Consider the following 27,254-nt stretch of genomic DNA (forward strand, 5'->3'; position numbering starts at 1 on the left):
GGAAAACAGTAAAAGTTGGCGTGCATAAAAAGCCCTTTGTCTGGATAGGCACAGACTCTTTGGATTATGTCCTCCACAAATCATGGGAGATAAAACAGGAACTCCATGGGGGCACTGGTTGTTCCCTTTTTACATTTATCTCCCCAGCACCATGCCTAACATACTGTAGGCACCTAATGCTTGTTGAATTGAATTGTGCCTCTGAGGGATTGTTTTGTCAGCAAATCAAGGAGTTTAGATTAGAACTAAAAATTTCTGTGGGAGGGAAAATAAAGTAGGACATAATCCAGGGAAAAAGTCTTTACCTACCTAGAAATTGGTATTACCAATTCATAGAAACTCAGAGGTGGGAGGAACTCAGAAGTTATTTAGTGCATCCCAAAACTGAGAAGGAATTCCCAGTGAAAATCCAATTTTTTTCCTCCCGTGTATACAAATAGGTATTTAGAACTCCACAAAAAAAGCCAAGAGTCTAACATTCATGAATCATCTACAGTCACTGGCTTAACAACTAGGTTATTTCTAGCACATAATTCCTGAGTCTTCCCAAATCACAGGTGAAAGAACTTACCATCTTCATTCAAAATTCTAAATATATGTTGCTAACTATTTCCCAAATAAATATTTTTCTCACATTTTAAGTCATTATAATGGCAGATCTAATTTGCTTTAAAAGGGCTCATAACTATTCAAGAAGAAGTACCGAGTTAACACTTTATATTTGTACCTGATTTCCTTGGGATTATAAAATCAACAGGCTGCTGCCTTTCTAACTTTGTGGAACCAAAATTAACTTTGTTACGATGAGGTAACTTGACCTTTAAAACATACAAAATTAATTAATGAGGCAATGGGTTGGTATTAAATAGAAAGTATTATTGCAGGTGTTGGCTAAGAATATATAAATACAATTCTCTGTGCTATGTTTTGAAACTTTTTGTTATTTTGCCAAAATCAAATCAACATTAATACTTTTGCATTATGATTAATCTGAAATTTAAACACTGTAATGTCTGAAGACCATAACTGAAAATTTATTCAAATGAAGCTATGAAAGAATATTGTGAAACTTCCTTTTAAATGTCATAGAACATTTCTACAATGCAGAGCTCTGTTTTCTTCTTCAATAGTCCTCCCCACAACTCCCAGGAAGTTAGTGAAATTAATGCACATGCATTAAGAGCAGAACAATTTGTCTGAAAAATTACAATAAAACTTACAACATGAACTTAATGAAAGATTAAATAATTGTCAATATAAAAGTCCCTTCATTTGAAAGTCAAAAGATTTTTTTTTAAACTGGAACAACTGCAAACTTTGCTTGATGAGACTTAAAAGCCCAGCTGTTTTTTCTCTTGTTTACATCATTTCTGATAAAAGAAATTCTGTGATGTGAATTTAGTTAACAATACTGACAATACACACAAGCCCGAAGACAAATGTGATTCAACCTTCCCAAGTTGTATTAAGCCCTAGTAGTAAACATTTTATTTAGGCCTTGGTGTCAAAAATAAAGAAATCTTCCCAAACCACCAAATGGGTGGAACAAACCAGTAAAACAGAAGAGGAATAACATTTACACAACTTCAGGTAAGACCAAAGTACAAAAAAATTAAATTACCAGATCTTTATTTGCTGGGCAAATTAATTCACTGCCCCAACTTTTCTATAAAAATATCAAATAAGATCAATTTTAGTGTTAGCCTTGTCTAAAATACTAATAATTTTGATTAAACAATTATGCTATTTTTTAACTAACCTAAATCTGCACCGTGCACAATACACTAAATTGCAGTTACTTTACTTTCATTCATCCAATTGAATTGCATAATACTGATAATGATATTGGATTACATCTTAAGAAAAGATCATGGGACCACAAATTTAGCATTATAAAAGTTCTTGGAGATCTTACAGTTCAAACTCCTCATTTTATAGATGCAGAAACTGAGACCCAAAGAAATTAAATGAGTTGCCCAAGATTATAGAGGCAGTGAAAAGGTCAAATACAGATCCCCTGACTGCAAACTCAACAAACACCAAGCATTTATTAAGCACTTACTATATATACCAGGCAGTTTGCAACTTCAAAGGTAAAAAACGAAACAAACCAGTACCAACAATCACTGAGCCATGCTGAAAAAAAATGTTGAAAGATTTTCAGTTTCCTCCTCCTCCATCTTGACACCACTGTTAACCATTTTAATGACGTCCTTGCTAAAACTCTGTCCTCTACTTCAAAAAGATCTTTCACAAGCAGTCATTCCCACTGCAATTTATTTCAAGCCTTCATATCTTCACGCACAGATAATTGTAATTAGTCAGATTCTCAAATATAAACAAACGTCTGAACAAGAATCCCCCCTAAAACATCCCAGATAACATCCTTTTCAGCCCATTCCTCTTTTAGATAATTCTGTTTGGGATTGTGTTGATTTTTTTTAGTGTGGATATTTTTAATAGCATATTTACATTCCAGTATTATCTTCCCCAATCTTTATCCCCAGTGAACTACCCCTTAAAACAAAGAAAAACAGTTGGGCAAAACTGTTTATAATGGCTTCAACAACATCCTGCACCTGTAGTTCCCCATCTCTCTGTCAAGAGGAGGGTTTTTTCATGTTTTCTAGACCCAATGGCAATTTGCAATTAACCTGAGCTCAGTGAGTGTCCTTTTTTCATGTTTTTTAAAATTATTACTCTTATAGTCATTGCATATATTGTTCTCCTGGTTATTCTTATTTCAATCTACATTGGTTCATGTAAGGCATTCCATTATTTCTTTGAATTCATATCTTTTCTCACTGAGTAATTCTATTACATTCTACCACAATGGAAAGTTCAGTCATTCCCCACATAGTGAACATCTAGTTATTTCTACTTTTTTTTTACTATCATAAAAAACTGACAGCTTTAAGTATTAGGAAAATTCTTCCTTACATCGAGTTTTTCATTAACATGAGGGAAAAAAGGGGACTCAACTAGTCTTCCTGCTTCTCATTTATTTCTTCTCTAATTTTTCATAATACATTGCTGTGATACTACTGCTTCACTAAAAACATTCCAATGCTGTCCACTGCCTACCTAACAAAGCTTCCATTTTTGAGAAGAAAAATATCTTATATCCTTCATTTGCCTTCTGGATTTACTACGTTTTTATCATTAAACAATCTTCTGTTTCAATGAGCTGTTAAATGGTACACAGTGAAAAGATGGCACCGAAGCATTCAGGGTGTCCATGTTACTAAGAATATTCCTATGGAGAGACAGATCATCTATAGGCCTTTTGCAAACCCATGTAGGGGGTAGCCTGTATGACCCTCTTTTACTTGACTAGCCCTCCCTGTAAGAAGTAAAACAGTTACATGAGGTTAGAGTCCTGTAGGGAAAGAAAGTGTTAGATACAGAGCTTACATACAAAGGAAAAGAAAGTTAGGTTAGGGTTTTTTTTCCTCCCATGGGGTCAATGTATTGTAATTAGACTAATAATACAGATTATGAACCTATTAGCTCAGCAAAAGGCCCAGTGTTCTTTCTCAGAGGCACAAAGTGAAACTGATTAAAATCTTACCAATCAATTTCACATAGATGGCAAGCAAAACTATCAAAAAACATTGTTTGAAAACTACCTTTTAAAACATTCTGGAAACAAAGCCTTGTCACAGTCCTCCAAAACCAGACACATTTTTCCGGTTAAAGGAAAATCTTTTCTAATGCAAGCTGTTACATGCAGTACCAGAAGATCCTGACTTTTCCTTAGATATTGGTTAAAATACTGATTTATTCTTGCAGACATTTAGTTTAGTTTGGGAACTTCCTTCCCTTTTTTGGCAGGATTAAAAGGTCCACTGGGACAATAATCTCTTCGTAGTGCGCTGGGATTTTTTCCTCCTCTGGCCATTGTAAAAGCCTGAAAAGCCCCAAACTAAAACTGTGGTTGGTATTAGCATAACAACGTCCAACTTCTATTGAAAAGTAATTCTGTAAAACAAATGCACTCTTTAAAAATGTGCCCTGTACACAGGAGCTCGGTACACTACTCCACCTTTAAATCGAGAGGAATATTGTTGATGCAAATGAAAAAAAATGAAGAAACTGCGATCCTGTGTAGTCAACTGAATTGAAGGAAAATGCAAAAACAGCACATTTTGATACGAACTTTTCTTCAATAAATTAAAATGTTTTTACAAACTGACAGCCTTTCCTGCAAATAGAAAAAAACCTCTACAGCAGTGCCTAGCTCTCAGGCAGGTATTTATAAGCATCCCCGAATGGAAAGCATTACATTAAAAAATCGCGTTGTTTTTCACATAGTAGGCCTCTTCTCTCACCCTACGGACTTTGTTTTCTGTAAAACTTCAAGGACTAATTTAAAATTAGCCTGATTACTGACATTTAATTTAACTTCATTTAATCCCGACCGGATCGTCAGGCTTCAGAAGGCGAGGACATTTCTTAAATTTCTAAGTGAGTCAGGGAGGGAAAAGCAGCGACGTGCAACACGTGGCCCACGGGCGAGAATCGGAGGCCCGGGGTCGGGCCCAGCTTACCGGAGCCGGGCCGAAAGCCCCCAGCCCCGCGGGCGGCTTAACTTGGCAGAAAAACCGCGCCTCCGCCGCCGTCAGCCCCCGTTTACCAAGGGGCAACAGCGGGGGGAGGGGACGGCCATGACGTAACTCGCACACGCCGAGGACGCACGCGGACCCCCCTCTGGGGACGCGGGGAGCGTCGCGTCAGCTTGGGCCGGAGTTTTCATCACCGTCACTCTTAAGTGAAATTTAAGTCAATGACGTCCCGCGGACGGTGCTCTGCGCGCAAGGTGAGGTGAGAGGGTGAAAAAAAAAAGCTGAGGCCAGCAGGCAGGGAAGACCGAAACCGCGCCTTCAGATGACTGACAAGTAACTGCAAGACCCTGCGGGGCCCGCCAAGGAGGACAGGGCGAGGGGTCCCCAGGGAGGAAGGGGTAGTTTGTAGTCCTAGAGACCGTTGGGGCGCCTCAGCCTCCTGCCCGCGCGCGCCTTTGAATAGGCTTCCTGCGCGTGCGCGCGCGCCCTCCGAGAGCTGGGGGCGGGTTTCTTCCCGAGAGCAGCGCGCGGGGAGCAGGGCCCCACCGAGGGCGGACACGTGACGGAGATTGCGGCATTTCTGGACCAATCAGGAGCGCCCGTAACGAGGACCCGTGAGGGGAGGGCTGGGTAACCCCGCTCTACTCCAGCAGCCTTAATCTCTTCCTCTTGTTTTTCCCGACATTCTCGACGTCGGCGTCTCAGGCTCCGCTGGTTTAGGTGTAAAGGGGATTACGTGTTACTAGAGGCTTTGTATCACGTCGTCCTTTTAGGCCCTGTGTGTTATCTAAGGCTCCTGGAATAATGAAGCCTTACTTACAGCTCCCTATTCTGCACCAACAGCTCCTTCAGCCGCCGCCTTTTTCTTCCTACCCCCCCCGCCCCGTTTAATTCTTCCCTCCAGAAAACAGCCCTTTCAGTCTGGCTGCCTGGGAACGCAACGTGCAAAAAGCAACATGTAACTCTCGGACCCGGAGAAATGCGGGTTTTGTTCCATATAAATATCCCGAGAAAACAGCCTTGCTTTTTTTAGGAGCTGAGGAGGAGAGGCTGAAATTGAATTAGTAAATTACCCAGGACCGGCAAGTGACGTAATTTACAACCTAGTGACCCTGAATGGCCCAAATTACGTGCACCCATTACTGCCGGCAGTGGGATTTAAAATTTAAACACATTTTATAGGAGTGTGGTCATTAGAAGTCTACCTTAAGAGGGTGCCTGCTTTGTAAATATTCTAGATGATTATTTTAAATGATGTGCCAATTATTTTTAAAAAGTTTATATGTAATTACTCAAAACTGTGCCTTCCCTCACTTCTTTCATTAAGGGGGATCGCTGTCTTCCCCAGCTGACAGCCCGGGAAAATGGCCAAAAGTTTGTGAAAAAGAAAGCACTCTCTTCGTCGTGGTGATGGTTCAAGATCCATTTACATATCACCAAACTCTGCCTGGTCCGGGGCATAAGCTGCCGTCCTTCAAGTCGGAGCTGTTGGTTACACCGATGATACAAAGTAGCTGCGTCGGGCCAGAGCCGTGGGGGCAGCGTGGAAAAGGAGGAGGCTGTTACTAATCCGCAGCTGCGTCCAGTTCTAGGAAGCGCAGCAGAGAGTGTGTCAGCTCCTAGGAGCATCATGGTAGTGAGGTTGTGTTCTCCAAGGCCATTCTGAACCGAACGTAGAAGGGAGTGATTAGGAATATATGAAGAAGATGCAGTTTCCTGAATGAGTAAAGCAACGATTGGACATGCACACCAAAAATGCTTTTTTTGGGAGAATGGGTAAAACTGCTAGGAAGCTGAGGACAGTGCCTTACTGATTTTTGTAAGTGCGCTATGACCTAGCAGTGCCTTAAAGACAAGACGCACTTAATACTTGTAGAATGAAAGAAATCGTATATGTATACACATACTGTACCTTTGGATTTTTTCAACCCCCAAACAGAAAGAAAAAAAAAATCTTATTAAAAACATACTTCCAGAAGAACGAAAAGAATGTTGGCCCTGGAAGGGACCTTAGAAGATCTTCTAAGAGTCCAACCCCCTCATTTTTAAAGATAAGTGAATATAATAGTATATGCAATATAAATATAAGATCATGGGAATGAGCACATCGATTTTGTCATGAACTCCAAAAGGCATTTATTAAGTAGCTGCTATTAATGTTCTACTAGGTATTTTGGTCCTCTTGGAGAAGGGACAACAACCAACCAGCTATAAAGGTACAAAGCATTAGGCAACTTGCCTAAAGTAACTAGGGCTTTAGCGTCAGTCAGAGGAGCCCCGCCTCCAAGGACTCCCAGTCCAAAGGCAGCCTCCAACGTGGCTCAGTGCTGTCCATCTGCAAAGGGCAGAGCTGGGTAGGTAAAACATTTTGGATTCTAAACTAAGTCATAAAAATGGCCAAAATCGGAATTATATTTACAAAATAGGTGTCCTGACTGATCAGTATTCTCCCTGACTCTACCAAATATTTTTATTTACGTTGTACGTAAGTTGTATTCACTTATTATGTTGTACGTCAACACTACCAACATTATCTCCTGAATGTACTTTCTTTGAGAGCCAGGACTGTTTAAGGTTTCAGGTTTGTTTGTTTTCATCTTTACACTCAAAGCACAATGCTTTGTATAGAAATGGTTGGTGGGTTGTTGTCCTTCATTCTTCAAGAAGACCAAAATCTATAATAAGACATAAACTGCAGCTACTTAATAAATGCCTTTTGGAATTAATTATAAAATCGATGTGCCCATTCCTTGCCCATTCTCATTATTTTATACTTATACTGCATATACTATTATATTCACTTATTTTCATGCATGTTGTCTCCACCAAACTCCTCTACCTACCAGAATGTAAGAGATCTTAAGGAGTATTTTTTTTTTACATTCAGAGCACAGTGATTTGTATTTGGGTGCTTGATAAATGCTTGTCAAATTGAATTATAAAATAGATGCGACTGAATTTTGCATAAGTTAACTTAAAACAATTTTAAATGTACTAGGAGTACTTGCTATTTACAATTTTTGTTATTTGAAAAGAACAGTGTTTATTTGATTTTAAATTTCTCTTATGAAAGCAATAAATCTTATTGTAAAACTAAAAACCTGTAATTTATCTTTGAAGTAAACAGGAATTTCACATTTCATATTAAGATAGCATACACTTGTCTAAGAAATTATTTTTATTTCTGTGTAAGGATTTAAGTAAACAGTAATTTTTAAATTAGAGTACTAAGAATAGTATCAGGAATGCCAAAGCTCAAAATGAACTGAGACTGCCAAAGAAAGATAAAGACAACAAAAAGAAAAACTACATTGGGGAAAATAGGAGGATAGAAAGAATAATAGGACCCCTGTTTGGGGTAAATGGAACAATAAGAATGGACCACAGAAAGAAGGCAACTAAGGTAAGCTAACTGCTTAATTTTTATTTTATTTGCTAAAAAGAATGACCTTTGGACTGGAAAGAACAGGACAAAAATGGCTAATTGAATCATAGATCTAAGGAGTTGATATCCAATGTAACAGTAAGAAAACACTTAGCTGCTTTTAATGAGTTCAAGGCACTAGGCCCAAACAATTGACACTGCAAAGTATTGAAACGACTAGCAGTTGTGATTATTGAAACATTGTCAATGATCTCTGAAAGACTGGAGAATGGGAGGTACAATGAAGGACTGGAGAAGGGCAAATATCCTGATTTTCAAAGAAAAGAAGAGAATGAATTCTGCAAACTATAGGTTGTTAAGTTTAACTACCACTTGGCAAAATTCTAGTATGTATTTTTAAAGGGATTATTAGTGAACGTTTAGAAAGGAAAATAATCATATGGCTTCCTCAAGAGCAAAGTAACACCAGATTAAACTAATTTCCTTTTGATAGGGTTACTAGATCAGGATAAGCAATTCATTCTGGCCTTACTCTCCCAGAGCCGCATTTCCCTGTTAGGATTCTGGGGGTATCCTTCAGGGGTTTGGGATGTCTTTCTTCACTATTATCAGCTCAGGTTCCCATTCTAGTATGTTTCCCCCACTGTTAGGTGCCAAGGATTACTGTCCCAGTTCCAGTGAACATCAATGAACTTTTACAAAAGGATATTTACTTCAAAGATATAGCAAGAACAAAAGTCCAAACACTGCTCCCCAATTCTTGGAGGACAGAGTCTCTCTTATATCAGTGATACAGGAGAGCTTGATCCCTGGGGAGAGTGGGAATGGGTTCAAACTTAATTCAGTTCTTTATAGCATTGGTCTCACCACATTCAAGTTCTATCAGTGTCTCAGCTACCATTGGGATAAGTCCCAAAGGTCATGTCTTGGGCACTGGCGCTACAGGATTAGATGGATGTAAAACCCACCATGAACTCCATTCCCACACCTCCAAGTAGCTTGATCTCCTGATCTCCCAAAGCTCACAGGATCATTGCCATCTCCTTCACCTAAAATAAGAAAGAATAAACACTGAAGCAAAAAACGACAACCTGTGTTCATGGGCAACATGTTGGCCTCAGACAGAAAAGGCGTAAGATGTTTTTTCCTTGTCTCTTACCAGAACACAGCCAAGCAGAAAGTAGTCAGACCAAAGGGACTGTTTCTGACCAGCATTAATGCCTTTTGAATACACCCCACTTCCAGCTACACAGCCTAAGAGCCAAAGCTCCTCTTCATCACGGTTGGCAGACCAGAACCAATTACACAATGTCTGCACATGCTCCCAATCTCTTCTAGCCACTTCCATTACACCTTTATGCCTGCTCTTCCACGTGAGGGATTGCATTAGCTGAGTACACTGATATCTGCTCACCAGGCACTCATCTCCTAATCCCCTCCCCTGCTTACCTATAATCCTAGACTATGTTAACAAAGTCTATCATGCTATTGTAGAGAAATGTGGGATAGACAATAGTAAAGGATCCTATGTTTAGAGGTGGAAAAGGACTTCAGATGTCCTTAATGTCCAACCTCTTAATTCTACAGATAAGGAAACTGAGGCCCAGAGGCTACAGAACTTGCTCAACTTCATTCATGTTGTATGGGGCAAAAACCAAGATTGAACCCAAGTCACTCCAAAGCAAGATATCTTTTCTACTGTACCACATTTTCCCCAATACAACAGTTACTTGAATTTAAAACTATTTGATTTATAAATTGAATGGTTGGTTCAATGTCAACTTAGAAAGAGGTCTCTTGGGGGGGGTGAAGGTACTAGCTATTATGACCTGTGACCTTGGGAGACACACAACCTCAAGGTCTCTTGTTCAGTCATTTTCAGTTGTGTCCAAATCTTTATGACTCCAATTGGAGTTTTCTTGGCAGAAATACTGGAGTGATTTGCCATTTCTTTCTCCAGCTCAATTGACAGATGAGGAAACTGAGGCAAACAGGATTAAGTGACTTCCCTAGGGTCACACAGCTAGTAAGTGTCTGAGGCTCAATTTGAATTCAGGAAAATGAGTCTTCCTGACTCCAGGTCCAGCACTCTATGCACAGGGTCACCTACATGCCCTGACTGTTTGCTCATCTGGAAAATGATGGAGTTGCAGAAAGTGACACAAGTGTTCATACCCTTGGCCACATTATACTACCATTAGGCCTATACTCCAAAGAAAGGAGAAGAGGATGCCTACCGGGTGACGCAAAAAGTCTTAAGGTTTTTATACAAATATATTTATTCAAAAATATTTATAGCAGCTCTTCTGATGGTGGCCAAAAAACCAAAGGGGTATCCTATTGGAGATAGGCAAATGAACATAATGGAATATTATTACACCATAAGAAATGATGACATGCACAACTTTGAAGGAAAATGGAATGACTTTTCTGTATCAATTGATACAGAAGGGTTAAGTAAGCAGGGTTAGATCAATTACAGAGAAAGAGTATAGACAAAGATGACTTCAACAGACATACAGTAATAAACCGTAAGTCCACAAGGGTGAAGATGAAACACTGCACTCACCTCTTGGCAGATGTAAGGAACAGAAGATGCAGATACATACACATATGTTCATATATTAGAGCTAATGTGGGAATTTGTTTTACCAGACTACATAGCTCTGTTAAGGGGTTTATTTTTTGTTTCTTATATTTTCTTGGAGAGTGGGAGCAGTAGTGGGAGAGACAGATTAATAACAATACTTGGTACTTCAAATAAAACTAGGAAATTTTTCTTTAAATAAGGGGTTGGAGCTAATCCCTAAGAATTCTTCTTGCTCTAAATCTATGATACTATGAATCACCTTGCCCCAGATCACATAGGCATAAATCACCAGGATTTGAACTAAGGTTCTCTGTCTTCAAATCCTATATTCCCCACAGTGCATCATCTTACCTGTTCTAATCTTAGGCACACAGACTTCTTCAGTTAATGCTGGACAGCTATAGATCAAACTAACCTAGACATGTGTGGCTCATTCATACTGCAGCTTTGCCAGTTGGCAAAAGTACATGTACCAAAATCTCCTGACCTCTAAGTCCTCTACTCTTGCAACCTGAACACTGAATTCAAGGTCCTATGCAAACTTTCTTAAGTGTAAGTAATGATTTGCATCTTAAGGGGTGTAATCTGATATGGTTCCGATTCCAATAGATTGTTTTCACGGGCTAGGAAATGGGGTTTTTTTGTCTAGTAGAAAAAAAATCTGAAAACAAAGTGCAATTCATATGACATTTGACTTCACATTTATGACGTTAGCTCAGAAACTTTCATATTAGGTCTGTTTACAGAGAACTTTAGAGCCAAAATTCCACCAGGTCTTACTGATAGGGTAAATGTTCCCTACTAAATTAGTCCATATACAATAACACCACATCCTCAATGGAGTTGAAACAATTCTGTTTCAGAAATAATTGACGACAAATGTAGATACAGAAGAAACAATGCTACAGCTAAAAAATAAAGAGTACTGCAGTTTTGTTTATTTAACACTGTCATGGCTTTATTCAAAACACAGTTGCACAAAAGTAATAACTTCAAAGTTTTTTTAGGAGAGAAATTCTTAGAGGACTTAACACACTATATACATACTGCCTTACAAAGAGCATTAAAATAGGACAAAAACCTCTACAAAATATAAAACCCCTCCCTTACATATTTGCATGAAAATACCACCCACCAAGCAAAGTTAGAAGTTTTTTGGAGGCTCTAGGTATTAACTTTTAAAATTAAAGAACTGTACTAATTCTGATTGCACAATAAGATGATTGATTTTTTTAAAAATGAAGATTAATTTTAAAACAGGTATTTTGAAAGCCAAAAGTAACATATGGAACTTAAGAATGCAAAGTGCCTGAAATGCTGCATGTCAGCTGTTAAAAATGAGTAAACTATTAGTCAAGCATCCCATCACTACACCAACTCTGTCCCAAGAATTTGATTTCACTTAACCAGACAAGCTTTTTGTTAATTGGATTTCTCTACAGATAACTTTGCAATTATACTCCTATGGGAACTCCAGAGTGACTAGTCACATTTTTTGAGCCCCAAGGGGAAAAGAAAAAAATATGTACTGTCTTAAGTAATTTAAATGTGACCCAATAGAGAAGAAAAGCACGACTTCAGTTCAAAGAGACATGGTCACCATTTGTTGATGCTGATTTTTTTAAAGTTATAAATATTCAAAACTTACAGGGAAAAAAATTCTTCAGATAGGAAAGATTAGCAAAAAGCAACTGTCTGAAAAATTGAGCCTCCATGATAAAAAGTGGGGAATATATTTCTCTATTTTTTTTTAAATTTAGAATTCATATAAAACATGGAAACTTAGTAGGAAAAACACACACAGGTGCACATATACAATTGCAAAGTTTCCCCAAATTATTTTCTTTACAGATACCCATTTAAAAAACAAACCTTTATCTTAAAACCAATCTAGTTTCAGATATTTTTGCCAACTGCCTAATACTTGCCATTAAAATGTCTTAAAAGCTGGTTATACTTCATAACGATGGGAAGAATAATTTAAGGTTCTATTCAGGAAAATAAAATATGCTTTGCAGATCTCTTGTCTGCAGCGTCCAAATCTTGATTCAGGAATCAAATATTAAATGTAAAGTCTATCCATGGATAGAATGCCTCATTAAACATTCACAGGCAGCTATTTCACATCTAGGGGACTCTGATTCAGGAATCCCCTCTGACTTCACCCTTATACAACTAATTCACAATATCAACCAGGAGAAAGTCAGGGTAAGCAGAGGCTCTTGAACAAAGTTATGTGAATAATCATGTCTACATTTTTGACAATTTTAGTCAGTCCTCTCATTCAAGGGTAGCTTATGAGAAATCCAAGCAAAGCAAGAAAAGGTGGTTGAAGGAGGGCCTAAAGTTTTTGCTAGATTTCCTCAAATGGAAAGTAGTCTGTCTTCCACCTGGGGAGGATAAAAATCAGAAAGGGCAAAGAAACTGCTAAAAGAGCAAAATGTAGGCCTTAAAGAACCCTGTCATGCCATGACTTGTAGCCTAAACAAGAAAGGGTTCACTTATATGCTCCAAACTTGGAAAACATGACATTTTCTTTTAAACACAAAGACCTAAACAGCCGCCTGGTTTGAGACAGGTTTCAGCAGCCTTTCCAACAATAAACTACAAAAATGCTATTTCTGAACAGAACCCTCACCATTCTGCTTCTGATTTAATTATGTAACCTTACAAAAAACTGTTAGCATCAAAAAATTCACTATCTTCTAACTGGACCTCTGGCCAGCTCTAAAGAAAATAACCAACTTTTTCACCTCAAAGAGAGACTGTTGACTTCTCATATTACAGCAACTTTGATTTCAACTAGTTTATAAATAACTTTAAAACCTTATGAATGAAATGCACCATACTACACCCATGGAAAACCTGCCATACATTGTGAACTAATTATGACCAAAACATTGAGCTTGAGTAAGAAAATTAAAATTTCGAATGAATTGCTAGGGAATTTGATAATGGGGCCAATCATTATATAGGACTGATTTTTTTTCTATTTACTGTATGTGGTCACTAACAGGCTAACAAATCTTATTTGGAATGATAAAAAGGCAAAAATAGTAAAACCACACCTTTCCTATAAAAAGTTACATGTTATCTTCTGTAGGGACAGCATGGTACATAAAGAAACAGAGACTGACAAGATCACTCTATTGCAAACTGTAGGATAATGGAGTCTGGTCCATTTAATCATCTTCTTCTTCTCCTTCATCTTCAATATCTCGTTTCCTCTTTTCTCCTTGAACACTTTCTTCTTCTAAAATAAAGGGGGGGACATTTTTAATATTCAGAATTTTACAAAAAACAAAGACTCAAGGCATATTAATTTGTAAGCTTTTTTTATGGTCAAAAGGAAGTTATATGTCACCACTCAAATCGTTTCCATTTAAATTTATTACAGAATACTTAACAGATACTGACACTATCAAGTCAAGCAGTTCATTATGCACCCTTGTGGTCAAATCATGTAGGACATTTTTTCAAAAGTCTCATCATTAAAATTGTTTTGTGACTTTGAAAAGAAATACCCAAGTTTAACAGATTTCTACAGAGCCACAAAATGAGACCCAGAGATATGGAGCTTAATAACAGACTGTTAGTTTAACTGTTTCTTGGCTGAAAAATACACACAAACACACACACACACACACACACACGTAGGGTCACATTTTTCCAACAGAACAGTAGCTTCTTTTAATTTAACACTTAAATATTTAATCTACTTTCAACTACAAAATCAGGTGATTGACTACCTCTCAAAAGAAAAAAACTAATAAAAAAACCGAGATCAAGATTCCTTCTATCTTGTCATTAATTTTTAAAAAATAAAATTAATTTAGTAAAACTCTTGACTAAAAAACTTTTATTGTTATTTATATTTGAAAAAACTGCTCTTAAAAAGATTTATATACCTTTCAAGAAGGTATTTAAAGGTAAGCATTTAAGCTGAGGAAAGATGGAATACATAAAACTTTTCCAAATTAGAGCAATTTTTGAATTGTTACACCAAGAGAGCTTAAATTAGTTAATAAACCTTACCTTCTTCTTCCTCTTCATCTCCTCCTTCTTCAACATAATCATCATCATCATCATCATCCTTAAAATGCAAAACAGTCAATTAATCATCCCAACACAAGTAACCAATTAAAAAGCATTTATTAAGCACCTCCTGTGTACTGGGTCCTAGGAATACAAGAGAAAAAGAAACAATCCCTGCCTGTTATTATGTGCCATAATTTGTCCACAAAGAAGATTATACAAAAGAAACACAAACTAAATGAAGGGGAAAAGGGCAGAGGAGTCCAGGAAAGGTTCCATGTAGAAAGAGGAAAATGTTATCACAACATGTTATTTTGAAGACCTGTCTGACCCATTACCTCATCTTAAAACTCAAACTAAATTTCTAATTTCCTTAAGAAAATAAATGATAGTTTAGACTGTTTCAAAGGAGATGGGCCTATTATCCTAACAGTAAATGCAGGAGGTCAGAACTGAAATTGATCCTAGCTGTCTAGAGTCACACCGACATTAATCACTTTTTTCTCTCTATTAGGAATAATCTCGACCTACATCATAAAAGACAATTAAGAACTAATTGTGTAAAGTACCTTAAGAATCATACAGAAAAACATATTACAAGAATCATACAATCGTTGGAGAGAGAATCAGTAAATAATACAGAGACTACCTGGAAAGCTAAGGGTAACTTTTATTTTTTTAAGTAACAAATATTTCCATTTTGGAAACAAAATGATAACTTCCTTGTCTTCTAAAAACAATAGCACATAATTTATCCGCTCATTCAAGATTACAAACATCAACTTTACTGCTGTACTGAAATAATGGGATATTCATAGGGCTCACCAAAGTGAGGATTACCCAAAATGTCCTCAGACGACGATGGTATTTTTCCTGGTCTTTCCTCTTGCTTTGCTGTTACTTAGCCTCATCCTCTATCCAAAGGCAGAGCCCACACCTGTGACCTCCTCTGCCCACACTGGTAGCACCTTGTATTCTTCTCCTGTGGTAAGGTCTCTTTTATATAACCAGACCCACTTGAAACCTTTTCTTCAGAGTCAGAAGGTAGTATTAGTAGTAATAGTATCTTATTCTATTTACATTTTCAAGATGAAGTTGCCTGCTTCCTTACTCCAAGAGGACAGACACTTTAGTACCAGACAAAATGAGTACAAGCTATTTCAAAGCCACCAAGTATGCTCAGGCTCTCAAACTTACTGAACCTGATGGCTCTTTTTTGTCTTTCATAGGAATCAAGATTTTAGGTTGGAAGGCACCATAGAGATTTAGTGCACTACTACATGAAGGATATTATGTTAGGTTGGGGCAGCTAGGTGGTGCCGTGGATAGAGCACCAGTGCAGGAGTCAGGAGGACCTGAGTTCAAATCTCTCCTCAGACACTTGACACTCACTAGCTGTGTGACCTTAGGCAAGTCATTTAACCTTTCTCACCCTCAGTTTCCTTATCTAGCAAATGGGGATAATAATACTAGCACCTACATTCATTCCAGACTTGTGGGAATCAAGTGAAATAATATCTGTCAAGTGCTTTGCAAACCTTAAAGTCCGTGTAAATGTGATTTATTATTGGCTATTTGAGGCTCCCAGAAGCCTATTCTGACTGTTTTCTGTCACAGTCCAAATAAATGAATTGGAAAGAGGCAGTGTGCTACAAATTCCATCCTGTCCCCAGCCTCTAAAGGAGCAAATAATCTTATGGAATAAGAATGAAAAAAGTAGGGAGATACAGATTGTTTTCAGAAGCTTTCTACTGTTTCACCAAGAAAAAGAACCACTTAGTGAATAAGACTCGAGCACAGATTGAGGTAAGATACAGATTATAGAAAAGCCAGAATCTTCATCTTCTGCCATTCCAAGGGCCCTCCCAAGCTAAACTCCTTCATTCACATTTCAGCATCTGCTGAGGCAGTTTTTCTACACTTTTCAAAACACATCCTCAGTCAGAAAACAGTAATCTACTTATATCCAGTAAAAGAATACAATACACTAAAAAAATCATGAAGGTCTAACAGTAAGATCTGGGAGCAAATCAAAGTCTGAACTTAAAACAAAACAAAACAAAAAACCCTGTTTTTCCCCTATATATCTTACCTTTTGCTCATTTCAAAGATACATAGGAAGGAAAGAAGCATATTGCCCTGAATCTAACTTAACATGTCTTCTTGAGTTGCCATATTTTCCAAACACTGGACCCAGAACGCTCGGGATGTCCTGAATGTGTCAAGGATGAAGCATGTATGTGTGCACACATGCACGTGAGCACATACGCACACAAGCACACACGCACACGAGCACACACGCACACGAGCACACACGCACACACATACCCCTTGCAACCAAGTCCATATCAAACATTCTCTAGCATCTGAATTATAGGGCACACAAAAGTGCAGGTAAGGGATACACACCTAAGTACTGAGTATATTAAGGCAGCACTGTGCAACTGAAAGAGCCTTTGGAATCAGAGGGTCTGGGTTCAAATCCCCGCTATGAACTTACTGTGATAAAAGTGGTGAACTTGGGGTAGGGAACAGCCATATTTTGGACAATGAAACATGGACAATGGACAATGAAAATGTATTTGATTTGACTATGCATGTTTCAATGGTTTGGTTTTCTTCTCTCCTTGCTCCCTCCACCCCACACCATGGCAGGGAGTGGGAGAGAGGGAAAAAAAGATTGTTAAAAAAATTTTATTGCCAAGTTCAGTAACAGGCAGCTAGGTGGTATAATGAGTAAAGCACTGGGCATGGAGTTAGGAAGACCAGAGTTCAAATCTAGCCTCAGACACTTACTAACCACGTCACTCTAGGAAAAGTCCCTTAACCTGCTTGCCTCAGTTTCCTTATATGTAATATGATATAATAACAGCACCTACCTCCCAGGGTGGTGTGAGAATCAAATGTGATAATATCTGTAAAATGCTTAGCACAGTGCCTGGCACATAACAAAGTGCTTAGTAAACACACATTCCTTTCCCTTCAGTCCAAGCAGTTATCATTCTGATACTGAGTTAACAATTATAATTTGATCAATTTATTTAAGGCTGTTCATCTTCAAAATTTTATCTATGAAATTATAACTTTCAACAGCAACTAGGCTTTTTTCAAAAACGTGAAGTCATGAGCTAAAGGTCAGCATCTTATCAGCAAAAAATAAAATGTTTCCCTGTTGATGCTTATGTGTAACACCGGAGATATCCTGATTCTCAATTCTCGTAAAGCCCATCATAGACATCTGAATTCCCTCTAACCTAAGAGCAGCTGAAAAAGAATGGAATGGGAAAAGGCACTCAAATAAGAACCAGCAATCCAGCCTGCCTTTGGCACACTTCTCAGACAACTCAGCACAGCCACTGGAGGCTTCCATGCTTCCTGCTTCCCAGAAGTCAGTCTGCATTTTAATGAAATGCAGAAATGAAAAGCTCCATTGGTCCATGCTTTTCTTAGGCCACACTTACATGTGATCAAAAAGTTGCAAGTACTCTGTCTCAGATTTGGTCTTACACTTGTTTCACCGAAAGCTTTTTAAAAACAACAGAACTCAGGTTCATACTCACTGGGACAACAATGGGCTTACTGGCAAGAAAGATAATTTTCTAGAGTATTTATACTCTAGATATTATTACTTGTAGAGAAACTAAGATAAATTTAGAAAATAAGCATCCATTTTCCCCAAATAAACGCCAGGGGTGGAATGAAAGCTGAGGGAAAAGATAAATTATTAATGCTAATGTAAACCGAGGCATTTCATTCTAAGGAATGGATATAATTCAGCTTCATCAAGTACAATGAAGAATACCTAAGAGGTCTCATTTTCTACTACTACATAACATCTCATTCACTCCAAAACCTTAAGCAAATAAAATATATATTTCTCTGAACCTGTTTCTTCATTTAGAAATGCTCCTATCCACACAAGTGCATGGGTGCAAGCACAAGTTAAATTATACATAACATTATTACCATTAATAATTATTATTATATATTATTACCATTAATAATTCTAAAGAGATGATAAATATGTTACCATCCCCTTCAGAACTGCTAAGGGTCATGCAATCATGGTAAGCACCAATCATTAACACTATTTTAAATCTTATGTTAATGAGATGTCGCATGTGCTATTGAGGATTTATATATGAAAGAAAAGGAAGCATCTTGATATGCATCAAAAATAAGAATGGATAGCCTGAGTGTTTCACTGGTGTGTACAAAACATTTAAGAGAACCAAAGGAAGGCCTACATGGGTCCTTTACAAAAAATTCTTGGAAAGATATTGACAAGAATTCAGAAAATGTGGATGGGTTGGGACCTGCCCCCAATAACCAGGTCACAAATCCATTGGAGTGTATTTTTCATTGAAGAAATGGACTGTGAATTCTAAAATTTAAGTATCTTCACAACATGAAAAGAACTCTTATTTCCTAAAGGCCAGGGATTATGTCTACTTAACTCACTTTTTATATGATGCCAAATACAATGTTTTTTGGTGATGGTGAAAAGTTTGTTTACCTGAATTTCTTCCTTCATTAGGTATGAGAGACCCACCTCCTCCTCTTCTCCCTCCAAATCTGAACCTGCTTCATCTTCATCTTCTTCCTCTTCCTCATATCCTCCTGGTGGACCTGCTTCATCTTCCTCTTCATCTTCATCTTCTTCATCATCATCTTAAAGAAAGTAAAAAGGATGGGTAAACAACAGGACAAGTACTCCTTGCCAGTATGATACTTTTATCCGGCCTCGGTCATCCTAAACTCCAAGCTAATTCAAGTATGTCAGAAATGGCATATTTAACATTTTCTTTTCAAAACTCACTACTCAGAGAAAAAAATCTAATTCCAAGACACCAATTCAATCTAATGTTAATGATACTATAATTCTGTGACACTTCAAGTTCCTGATTTTTATCACATTAACTAAATTTTCTCTGCTACTATCAAGATTTCTTTCCAAAACAAACTGTGTCACCATTAGCAATAAACAGTATACCAAAAAAACAATCTGATTAATATTTAATTATCCCTTAAGATGCCAACCTTTAAAAAAAAACCTCCATTTTAAAACTAGATACCCACCTATACCAATATTATTTTTAAAATCATTCAGCATCTTAAAAAAAGCTTTAAAAAGTCAGCATATTTTTACCAGCATTTGGGTGCCACAGCAATAATACAATTGTTAGTATATTATTTATCAAGGAATTTGGAACACTCAAGGCCTATGTGTGTGTGTGTGTGTGTGTATGTATATATACATACACACACACATATTTATGTATGTATATATGGCTATATTCAATGCTACTTTATGAATGCTTTTGAAAAAGATTACCCTCTTCATCTTCTTCCTCCTCCTCAGAATCTGGTGCTTCGTTATCTTCCTGATCAAATCCATCTAGATAGGTGATTTGTTGAAGTAGTTCAAAAATACTTTCTCTATAGTCTTGCAGATTTGTGATCTCACAGTTAAACAAGTCAAGGCTTTTTAAGCTTTTAAGATTTTGCTGAAAAGTCAAAATTAAAATTTATATTCAAAATTTTAAAATACCATCATTTTAAATTAAATTACATTAAAATACTATCATTTCAAAGTATTGCTGAGCTAAAAGAGATAAATCCAAAACAGTAAATTAGACAGAGCACTGGATTAGGAGTCAGGAAATCTAAGTTCAAGTTCTAGCAGCTTGCATAACTTTGGACAAGTCACTTAACTGCTCTGTACCTCAGTTTCCTCATTTGCAAAATAGGAATATTGATATTTGTAATACCCATGTCATGGGACTACTGCGAAAAAAGCACTGTAAATTATAAAGTGCTATATAAATAAGATTTATTTTGCATTTATATAATATAAAGATATTATAAAATATAAACATATATGGCATGTATATGACTGTCCTTTGTTCTTGAAGAGGACCATGACATCAGGGAGATGATGACATGACTTGCAGTTGATTTTGAGTTGAGTGGAGGAGGGCTGTGCAAGGTCACCAGCCTCACTTTCTCCTCCAAAACCACCTGGGTCCAGTGGCCAGATATTCATCAGGGCAACAGGAGATGGCGCAGGATGCAATGGGAGATTCTGGCCCTTTTAGGCTAAGGTCTTCTCAGGTTCATTCAGTGAATAGGCCTCTTTAAGTACTTACTCAAGGGATGGATGGAGAACTGCCCTTCAAGTATGACTCACATTTAAATCCCACCCCACAAATCTCTTTACCTCAGAGTAAATCAAACAACTCTCTAAGCCTATAAGAGGCAGACACAGGTTAACCTGTATTGCTAGAGGGAGTTTCCTCACCTGGGAGTTCCCTATACAAATGTTATCACAGGTAGAGAGTTCCTACCTAATAATAATATTTACATAGCACTTCAAGTTTCAAAGCACTCAATCTCGCTACAGACCTGGGAGGGAGGTTCTATTATTATCTTCATTTTACAGATCAGAAAACAGAGTCTGAGACTGGGTTAAGTGATTGGTTAAAAGACGGATCAAGGGTCACACAGCTAGCAAATGTTTAAAGCAGGATTCAAACTCAGGTCTCGTCCAGTGCTCTACTCCACCTAGCTGCTTCAGCTAGGCTGCATTACCTACCAACTATGCATGTACATATATAAAATCTGCCTGTCTCTTTATCTGTCTAGATAGGTGGACAGTTAGCTGGCAAAGTGGAGCATGAGTTGCGACTCAAAGACTGAACAAGATAAGAGAAGTAAAGTGCTTTGCTATATGCTTGGGTAAGAGTGCCTGTTTTATACATGTACTTTTAAGGTCTTGAATTTTATTTATAAACTGAAAACACTAATTTTCAAACTTGAGTTAAAATGACATTTTTCTGATTATTTACAAAATCACAGTCAGCCCTGATCAAGATTTAAAGAAATCTAGCTACAATCTCTTTTTGTAAAACCAGATCCCTAGCCAGCAACATCATCAGTATTCTTATTAGCAAACTATGAAATGATGACCAGGATGGAAAGACAGAGAAAAATCCAAATTACATTCTCAGACTGTAAAAGTTGACTACATCTCTCTATTAAATTATGTTTTTATCTGGATGTTTTCATTTAAGATATCCAAGAAGTGTTCCAGTTTGATAAAGACCAAAGAAAATAATGTACGTAAAGCACCTTACAAATTTTAAGGTTACATAAAAATACCACTGATTATGGTCATATACAAATCTAAGCATAAAGACTTATCAAGTTAAAAAGCAAGTTCAACGGAGGCAAATACTTTTACACATCCGTTACTTACCAGAGCTTCTACTGTGCTGAGATCTTTGATTTTGTTGCCACTCAGATTGAGGTAGGTGAGATTTGGGCATTTTTCTGCCAGGACCTCCAGGCCCCCAGAAATAATATTATCACTAAGTTCCAACTACACAAAAGAAAGAGAAAAGAGAATGGCTATTACTGAGGATACATCTAAGGCAAAATATGTAAACCATTTAAAGAAAAAAAATTAGTGGTCTTTGGGGAAATGTTAAAATAACTACTTTCCATACTTTTTAGATTCCCCAAACACAGTGCCTTGCACATAATAGGTGTTTTATGTCTGTCTAACTGAATCTCTAAATTAATGCTGCAGAACCCTTTCTGATGGCAGGTAGCACATAGCTAAGGGATTAGCCTCAACTGTTATATTGAGGTTTCATACCTAGCATCAGGTTAGACAATTCAGGGAACAAGATCTGTCACATTTTTAAATTCATTCTCAGGGTTCTAGAGGACTTGAACTTAAAAGAGCATTATATATAATACCAAAACATACAACATGACATAAAGACAGAAAAAGCCTTTTTCCCTGCTTTTAAACAATTCTAATCAAAAGGGTTAAACCAGTAATCTAATTTAATCAAAGGTAATGTTATTGGAATTACCTGGTTCTAGAAACACTATGCTTTTTAAGGGAAGCTCTCGGTACATACCTTCCGAAGTTTACTCAAGCTGGGGAGCCCAGCCAGTGAAGTGAGCGCCACATTGACCATGCTCAGAAATTCTAATTCTTTGAAAGTATCATTGAGACCCTCAATTTCCCCATTGACAGAATGACAGTTATCAAGGACTAACTCTGTCACCTGTGAAAGAAAACATAATAATGTTCCTTCAGCTTTTTTGTGGACTACTAGATTTCCTGAATCCAGTTTCAAACCACACATCCTCTTTTCATTCCGACAGGGAGTAGAGAGAGACCTAAAAATCACCTTGTAAATTATATGAAGAGTTGCCAGCCTGCTCTGAAACCGAAAAAAAAAAATCTTAACGGAGAGATCATATCAGGTCCTATCAGCCAATACCCCTGACAGTGCTTTGGACCAGATCCCCAACCATACCATGGATTTAGGCAAACTCAGTCTCATTCCTCCAGGTGCTCAGAGAGAGGATACTCAAGTAACTGTAAAATATGGGATCTTGTTGCTGAAAAATCACCACTGAACTCAAAACAACCAAAAAGTATGTCTATAAGACACACAGATAAGCATCATTTCACTACTTCAAACAGACACTAACCCAAGTGATCAATGTTAGGACTGAATTATGGTTTTCCTTTTACCCAAATAGATGAAAAAGCAGGGTGGTAGAAATAGGGGGAAAACAGCAATGAAAGGTGAAATTAATTTTAAATCTGCTTTTTTTGTTTGCCAATATCATCACTCATCCCTAAGAAAACTTAAGAACCTTCGTACCCTTCATAAGGAAAGATCAGACACTGCTTTTTTCCAGAGCCTATCCCAACTTTCAAGTAAAATCGGACGGTCCAAGCGTCCCAGCCAAACAGTAGTACCCAGAACGACACACCCCGGACTACTAAATGTTATTGACTTCCCTCCACCATAATGGCATTTTCGGGGTTTCCTCCCCTACGATTTCCTCCTTTCCTCCTCTCTCCCCACTCACTACAGGCAGCATCCACCTTTAAGGTAAATACACTAGAGTAACCAGACTTTCTGGGGTAGGTCTGGGTAGACTTTACCTGGCTCTTCACAGCCCTCCATGCAAAAACATCTGTTAGAATCGTTTTGTTGGCTAGAAAGCAGCAAGGGAGGGAGGGAGGGTAGGAAAACAAAGTTGACAACTTGACTCTCCTTGAAACTAGCAAGAAAGTAGCAATTCGCTTACGTTGCTACAGGAGATGGATACACCGGTAAAGGTAAAAAGAGGGGGAAATGGTTTAAATCCACCCTGAAGGGGTCCAGGTCAGGAGCAAGCATCTGCAGCTCTGCGGGCTGCTTTGGTACACATTTCTGGGATTATTTTTTAATCATGTGCTTGCAGCAAGCAGTCTGGGAGAAGCCTGGGCGCAGGCACGGTTCCCTCGGCCTCCCGGCCCCCTCCCACGCGGCCAACTTCGCAAAGCCCGCCGAGCTCCCGGCCAAAGTCCTGCCGCGGCTCCGGCCGCGCTCGCCGGGTTCTCCCAGTCCAGTCCCCGCAGCCCCAGGTAGGCGCGTGTGCGGCGGCGTTCTTCCTCCAGGAGCCACGAGGGGAACGCGCCGCCGGCCCTGCGCGCCTCTCCCCCGAGCGGCCAGGACTTGGCACGGGGGCCACATTTTTGTCTCCCCTTCCCGACACGAGCTCCGGCAGGCTGGACGGCCAGCCGCGGGGAGGGGCGGCGGGGAGAGGGCGCTCGCCGCTACCTGCCAGGCTGCATGGCGGGCACCGCGTGTCTCCCGTGACCTCCCAGCCGCCCCGGCCCAGCCCCCAGCCATGCCCCCAGCCATGCCCCCGGCGGGCCTCGGACCCTGGAGAAGGGCCAAGGGTGAAAAGGAACGGTCTGGACGCGGGGGCGCTTCGGGAAGCGGAACCTGGAGGGAAGAAGGGGGACGTCCCCAGCCGGGAGCAAGGGGCCGGGGGCCAGCCACCGGGTCCGCGGGAGAAAGGAAGAAAGTGTGCGGCTCTCCCAGACCCCCACCCCCCGCCAAGTCCGGGCATTCGAAGAGTTCCGCCGAACCGTCTTAGGGGCACAAGGGTCGAGGTCGGACCGGCCCCGCAGCCAAGGACCCCCAAAGTTGGAGCGACCCTCCCGCCGCCGGGAAGGTGCAACGACACCATAAGACCTGGAAAATTTCCTCCTCGGGTCCGAGAAGGGGGGGCGTGGAACGGGAATTTCCCCCCCTTCCCGTCCCGTCCCCTCCCCCTCCGGCCAATGCGGCTTCTCCCAAAACTTAATCGATGTCAGATAAAACCGCGAATGACCCAGATTCTCCGCAAGAAGGGCGGCCGGCCGGAACCCCCCAGTCCTGCGCCCCCCCACCCCGAACAAGGGGGTGGAAGCGTGCCGAGGTGGGGCGCGAGGACCTCGGGAGCCCTCCGGGGGTGACAGGCACACCCCGGGGCAGCTGGCGAAAGGGAAGGGCGTCCAGATTCCGGAGATGAGGCACCTGGAAGGTCTAGGTCCAGCATCGACGCCTCGGCGTCCTCCTCTATTCGACTAACACCCCCCCCAAAAAAAACCACCCCAGAGTTGGCCGGAGTAGTTGGGAGAACTTCTCCGGGGTTCTGATCGCTAGGGGGAGGGGGGCGAGGGGCGCGCCAAATCCAGCCGCGGCCCCCAAGTGGGGGGCAGCACAGCTGGCTCCCCATCAACTGGGGGTGGGGGGGACGAGAGGAAGCACAAGTCCCAAGAACGCCCCCTGGGAAACAGCCCCCTCGTCAAGCTTCAAGAAAAACAAGATGATTTAAAACTTAAACATCTCCCTCCCCTAGCCCAGGTGGCTAGTGAATGGCTTGCACCCCCCGCCACCCCCCAGACCCTCCAAAAACCTTCCCTCAGAAGGGAGGAACATGGGGGAGGGGGAATGAATTTATCTCACCTCCTCGGGAGCTCTGTTCCTCAACTCCAGGTTAATCTTCTGTTTCATCTTCATCTCCATGTCCTCCTCCTCCTCCTCCACAACAGTACCCACACTCCTCCCTTCCCCTTTCCCTTTCCTCCTTTTCCTTCCGTTTCCCACCACCCCCAACCTCCAAATAACAAAAAAAAAGGTTAGGAAATGAATGAAGAGATATAGGAAGGGAAAAGATTACACCCACCACCACCAGAAAGGGGTGGGGGAATGAGAACAGCAAATGGAGTCGGAGGAGTTGGGACTCAAACTCGGATGCCCCCACCGCCCTCTCCGCACACTCGCACACACGCACACACACGCAGTTCCTTCCTCTTCAATGGCTGCTCAGCTACTGAGCCTCCATGACACAGCGCAGCCAACCCCCTATCTGAAGCCCCACCCAGTGCCCCAACGTATTGGTCGATCCTTCGGGGAATCTGTAGACCAGTGGACAATTTAAATGTCGATCAGACTTCTGGGCGGGGCGGAATACGACAGCCCATGACCATTGGCCACGGCCGAGCGCGCAGTTAACTCGGATAGGTACAGAAGAGTGTCCGTCTAAGGGGCAATATTTTGAATTCCGGTCGCCCCCCTCCTTTTCTTTGTGTGCTTGGCGCGCTTTCCCTAGGCACCCGGACACTTTTTTTTAAGTGCAGAAGGAAAAGAGATTGACATTCTGACCGAGTTCCCTAAGTTTTCCCCCGGCCTTCCAGCAGGTGCTTGTGCTATCATAAACCTTCGCCCTCAGCACGTAGCGCGGGCTTGGGGGCTGCCCGGAGGATGCGAACACGTTAGTGCACAGTCGTTATTCGCTTTTATTTTTGCGTTTCCCGCCCCCTTCCCTTTGAGGACCAAAGGTGTGTGTCACAGTGTTCGCCTGAAAAAGAGATTTACAGACATAACTTCATGGAAAACAGGTTCGATTTTAAATACAGTTGGCCATCTTCAGGAGCGTAGCCTTCTTGTGCGCAGCTGGCCGAAGAGAAGGGACAAGAAGAGAAAATTCCTAGCCTCGTGACAGCCGCGGAGTGGGCCCCAAGGGACTCGGGCGGCTTCCTCCGGCTTAGCGAGGTTTCCATGGGAATGTGTCTGCGGTGGGGGGGGGAAGGGGGGCGGGGCGGGAGGTGGGGATTCTGTCTGTCTGTCTCATAGTGCAATTACGGTACCGTGGGGGAGCGATCGGGGGCGCAATGCGGGGGAGGGGGAGAAGGGGGTCTTCTTGAGAAATAGAATGTCTCGGTTAAGTAGACTTCTCATGAGCCATGCTTTCTTTTTCACAGGTAATATGAATCTCAGTTCTTGATACAGAATTTCCCCACAAGGTTCTACATTCTCACTTTTGATGGCCATTTTTGAAAACATAGGTTATAATTTCCCCAAGTTACTTATAATTTATATATAACACAATTTTGCATGGTGTGATTTAATTGTCTTAAACCCTAATCCATTTGTTTCAAAAAAATTCAACATCTCCAAAACTGAAATCATCAGTTTCCCCAAAGTCCCTGTTCCTCCAGACATCCTTAAGTATGTAACATTGTAACATATGTAAGCTCAGGCTTATTAGAAGCCAACCCTGGAAACATCCGTCTCAGCCGTTCAGTCTCCACAATGTGCGTGTAGCCACCATGGCTACTGCTGGAGGGAGGAAAGAAAGGAAAACGAATCCATCCTTCTCCCCTTCAGAGACCCAGACCACATGATCAACAAGTTGGGAAGACAGATGGTTGCTAAGACTTTGGCATCTCCTCTTAATCTGGATTAATAACCCATTTGAAGAAGTCTCCTGCCTACCATCATGGAGACCTGAGGATCAACCAAAAAACTCTGATCTCCAGGGCTTTTTA

At 40.2% G+C, this 27,254-nt stretch overlaps 1 protein-coding gene and 2 long non-coding RNA genes across 4 annotated transcripts; 1 reads left to right on the forward strand and 2 right to left on the reverse strand.

The window, feature by feature from the left end:
• The first annotated feature begins 4,630 nt into the window (after positions 1-4,630).
• Positions 4,631-7,665, forward strand: LOC140527630 (uncharacterized). Its single transcript, XR_011974876.1, has 2 exons — positions 4,631-4,819; positions 5,893-7,665. It is a non-coding gene; the product is annotated as an uncharacterized lncRNA (long non-coding RNA).
• A 978-nt stretch (positions 7,666-8,643) lies between these two features.
• Positions 8,644-9,282, reverse strand: LOC140523943 (uncharacterized). The gene is made up of 2 exons (XR_011973517.1): positions 9,110-9,282; positions 8,644-8,999 (listed from the first exon to the last, which is right to left on the reverse strand). It is a non-coding gene; the product is annotated as an uncharacterized lncRNA (long non-coding RNA).
• A 2,189-nt stretch (positions 9,283-11,471) lies between these two features.
• On the reverse strand, positions 11,472-26,426 carry ANP32E (acidic nuclear phosphoprotein 32 family member E). 2 transcript variants are annotated; one of them, XM_072644691.1, is made up of 7 exons: positions 25,390-26,426; positions 22,507-22,656; positions 21,834-21,956; positions 19,911-20,082; positions 19,092-19,246; positions 14,576-14,633; positions 11,472-13,793 (listed from the first exon to the last, which is right to left on the reverse strand). In XM_072644691.1, exons 1-7 carry the CDS (start codon positions 25,447-25,449, stop codon positions 13,723-13,725), a joined length of 789 nt encoding a protein of 262 aa, XP_072500792.1. In that variant the 5' UTR covers positions 25,450-26,426; the 3' UTR covers positions 11,472-13,722. The 2 variants fall into 2 exon arrangements, with proteins under 2 accessions (XP_072500792.1, XP_072500793.1); XM_072644692.1 differs by having other exon boundaries at positions 12,782-13,793; positions 19,128-19,246; positions 25,390-25,834.
• Positions 26,427-27,254: the final 828 nt, after the last annotated feature.

This window comes from Notamacropus eugenii, chromosome 2 (genome assembly GCF_028372415.1).
Source record: "Notamacropus eugenii isolate mMacEug1 chromosome 2, mMacEug1.pri_v2, whole genome shotgun sequence".
NCBI lineage: Eukaryota > Metazoa > Chordata > Mammalia > Diprotodontia > Macropodidae > Notamacropus > Notamacropus eugenii.

Excerpts from the sequence above, each read along its gene's own strand:
- ANP32E (XM_072644691.1), bottom strand. The coding sequence starts at position 25,449 with ATGGAGATGAAGATGAAACAGAAGATTAACCTGGAGTTGAGGAACAGA. Across the intron at positions 20,083-21,833 it reads TCAGCACAGTAGAAGCTCTG|CAAAATCTTAAAAGCTTAAA; the intron begins GTAAGTAACGGA and ends TTGACTTTTCAG. Across the intron at positions 19,247-19,910 it reads GGAGGAAGAAGATGAAGAGG|ATGATGATGAAGAAGATGAA; the intron begins GTAATCTTTTTC and ends ACTTTCTTTAAG.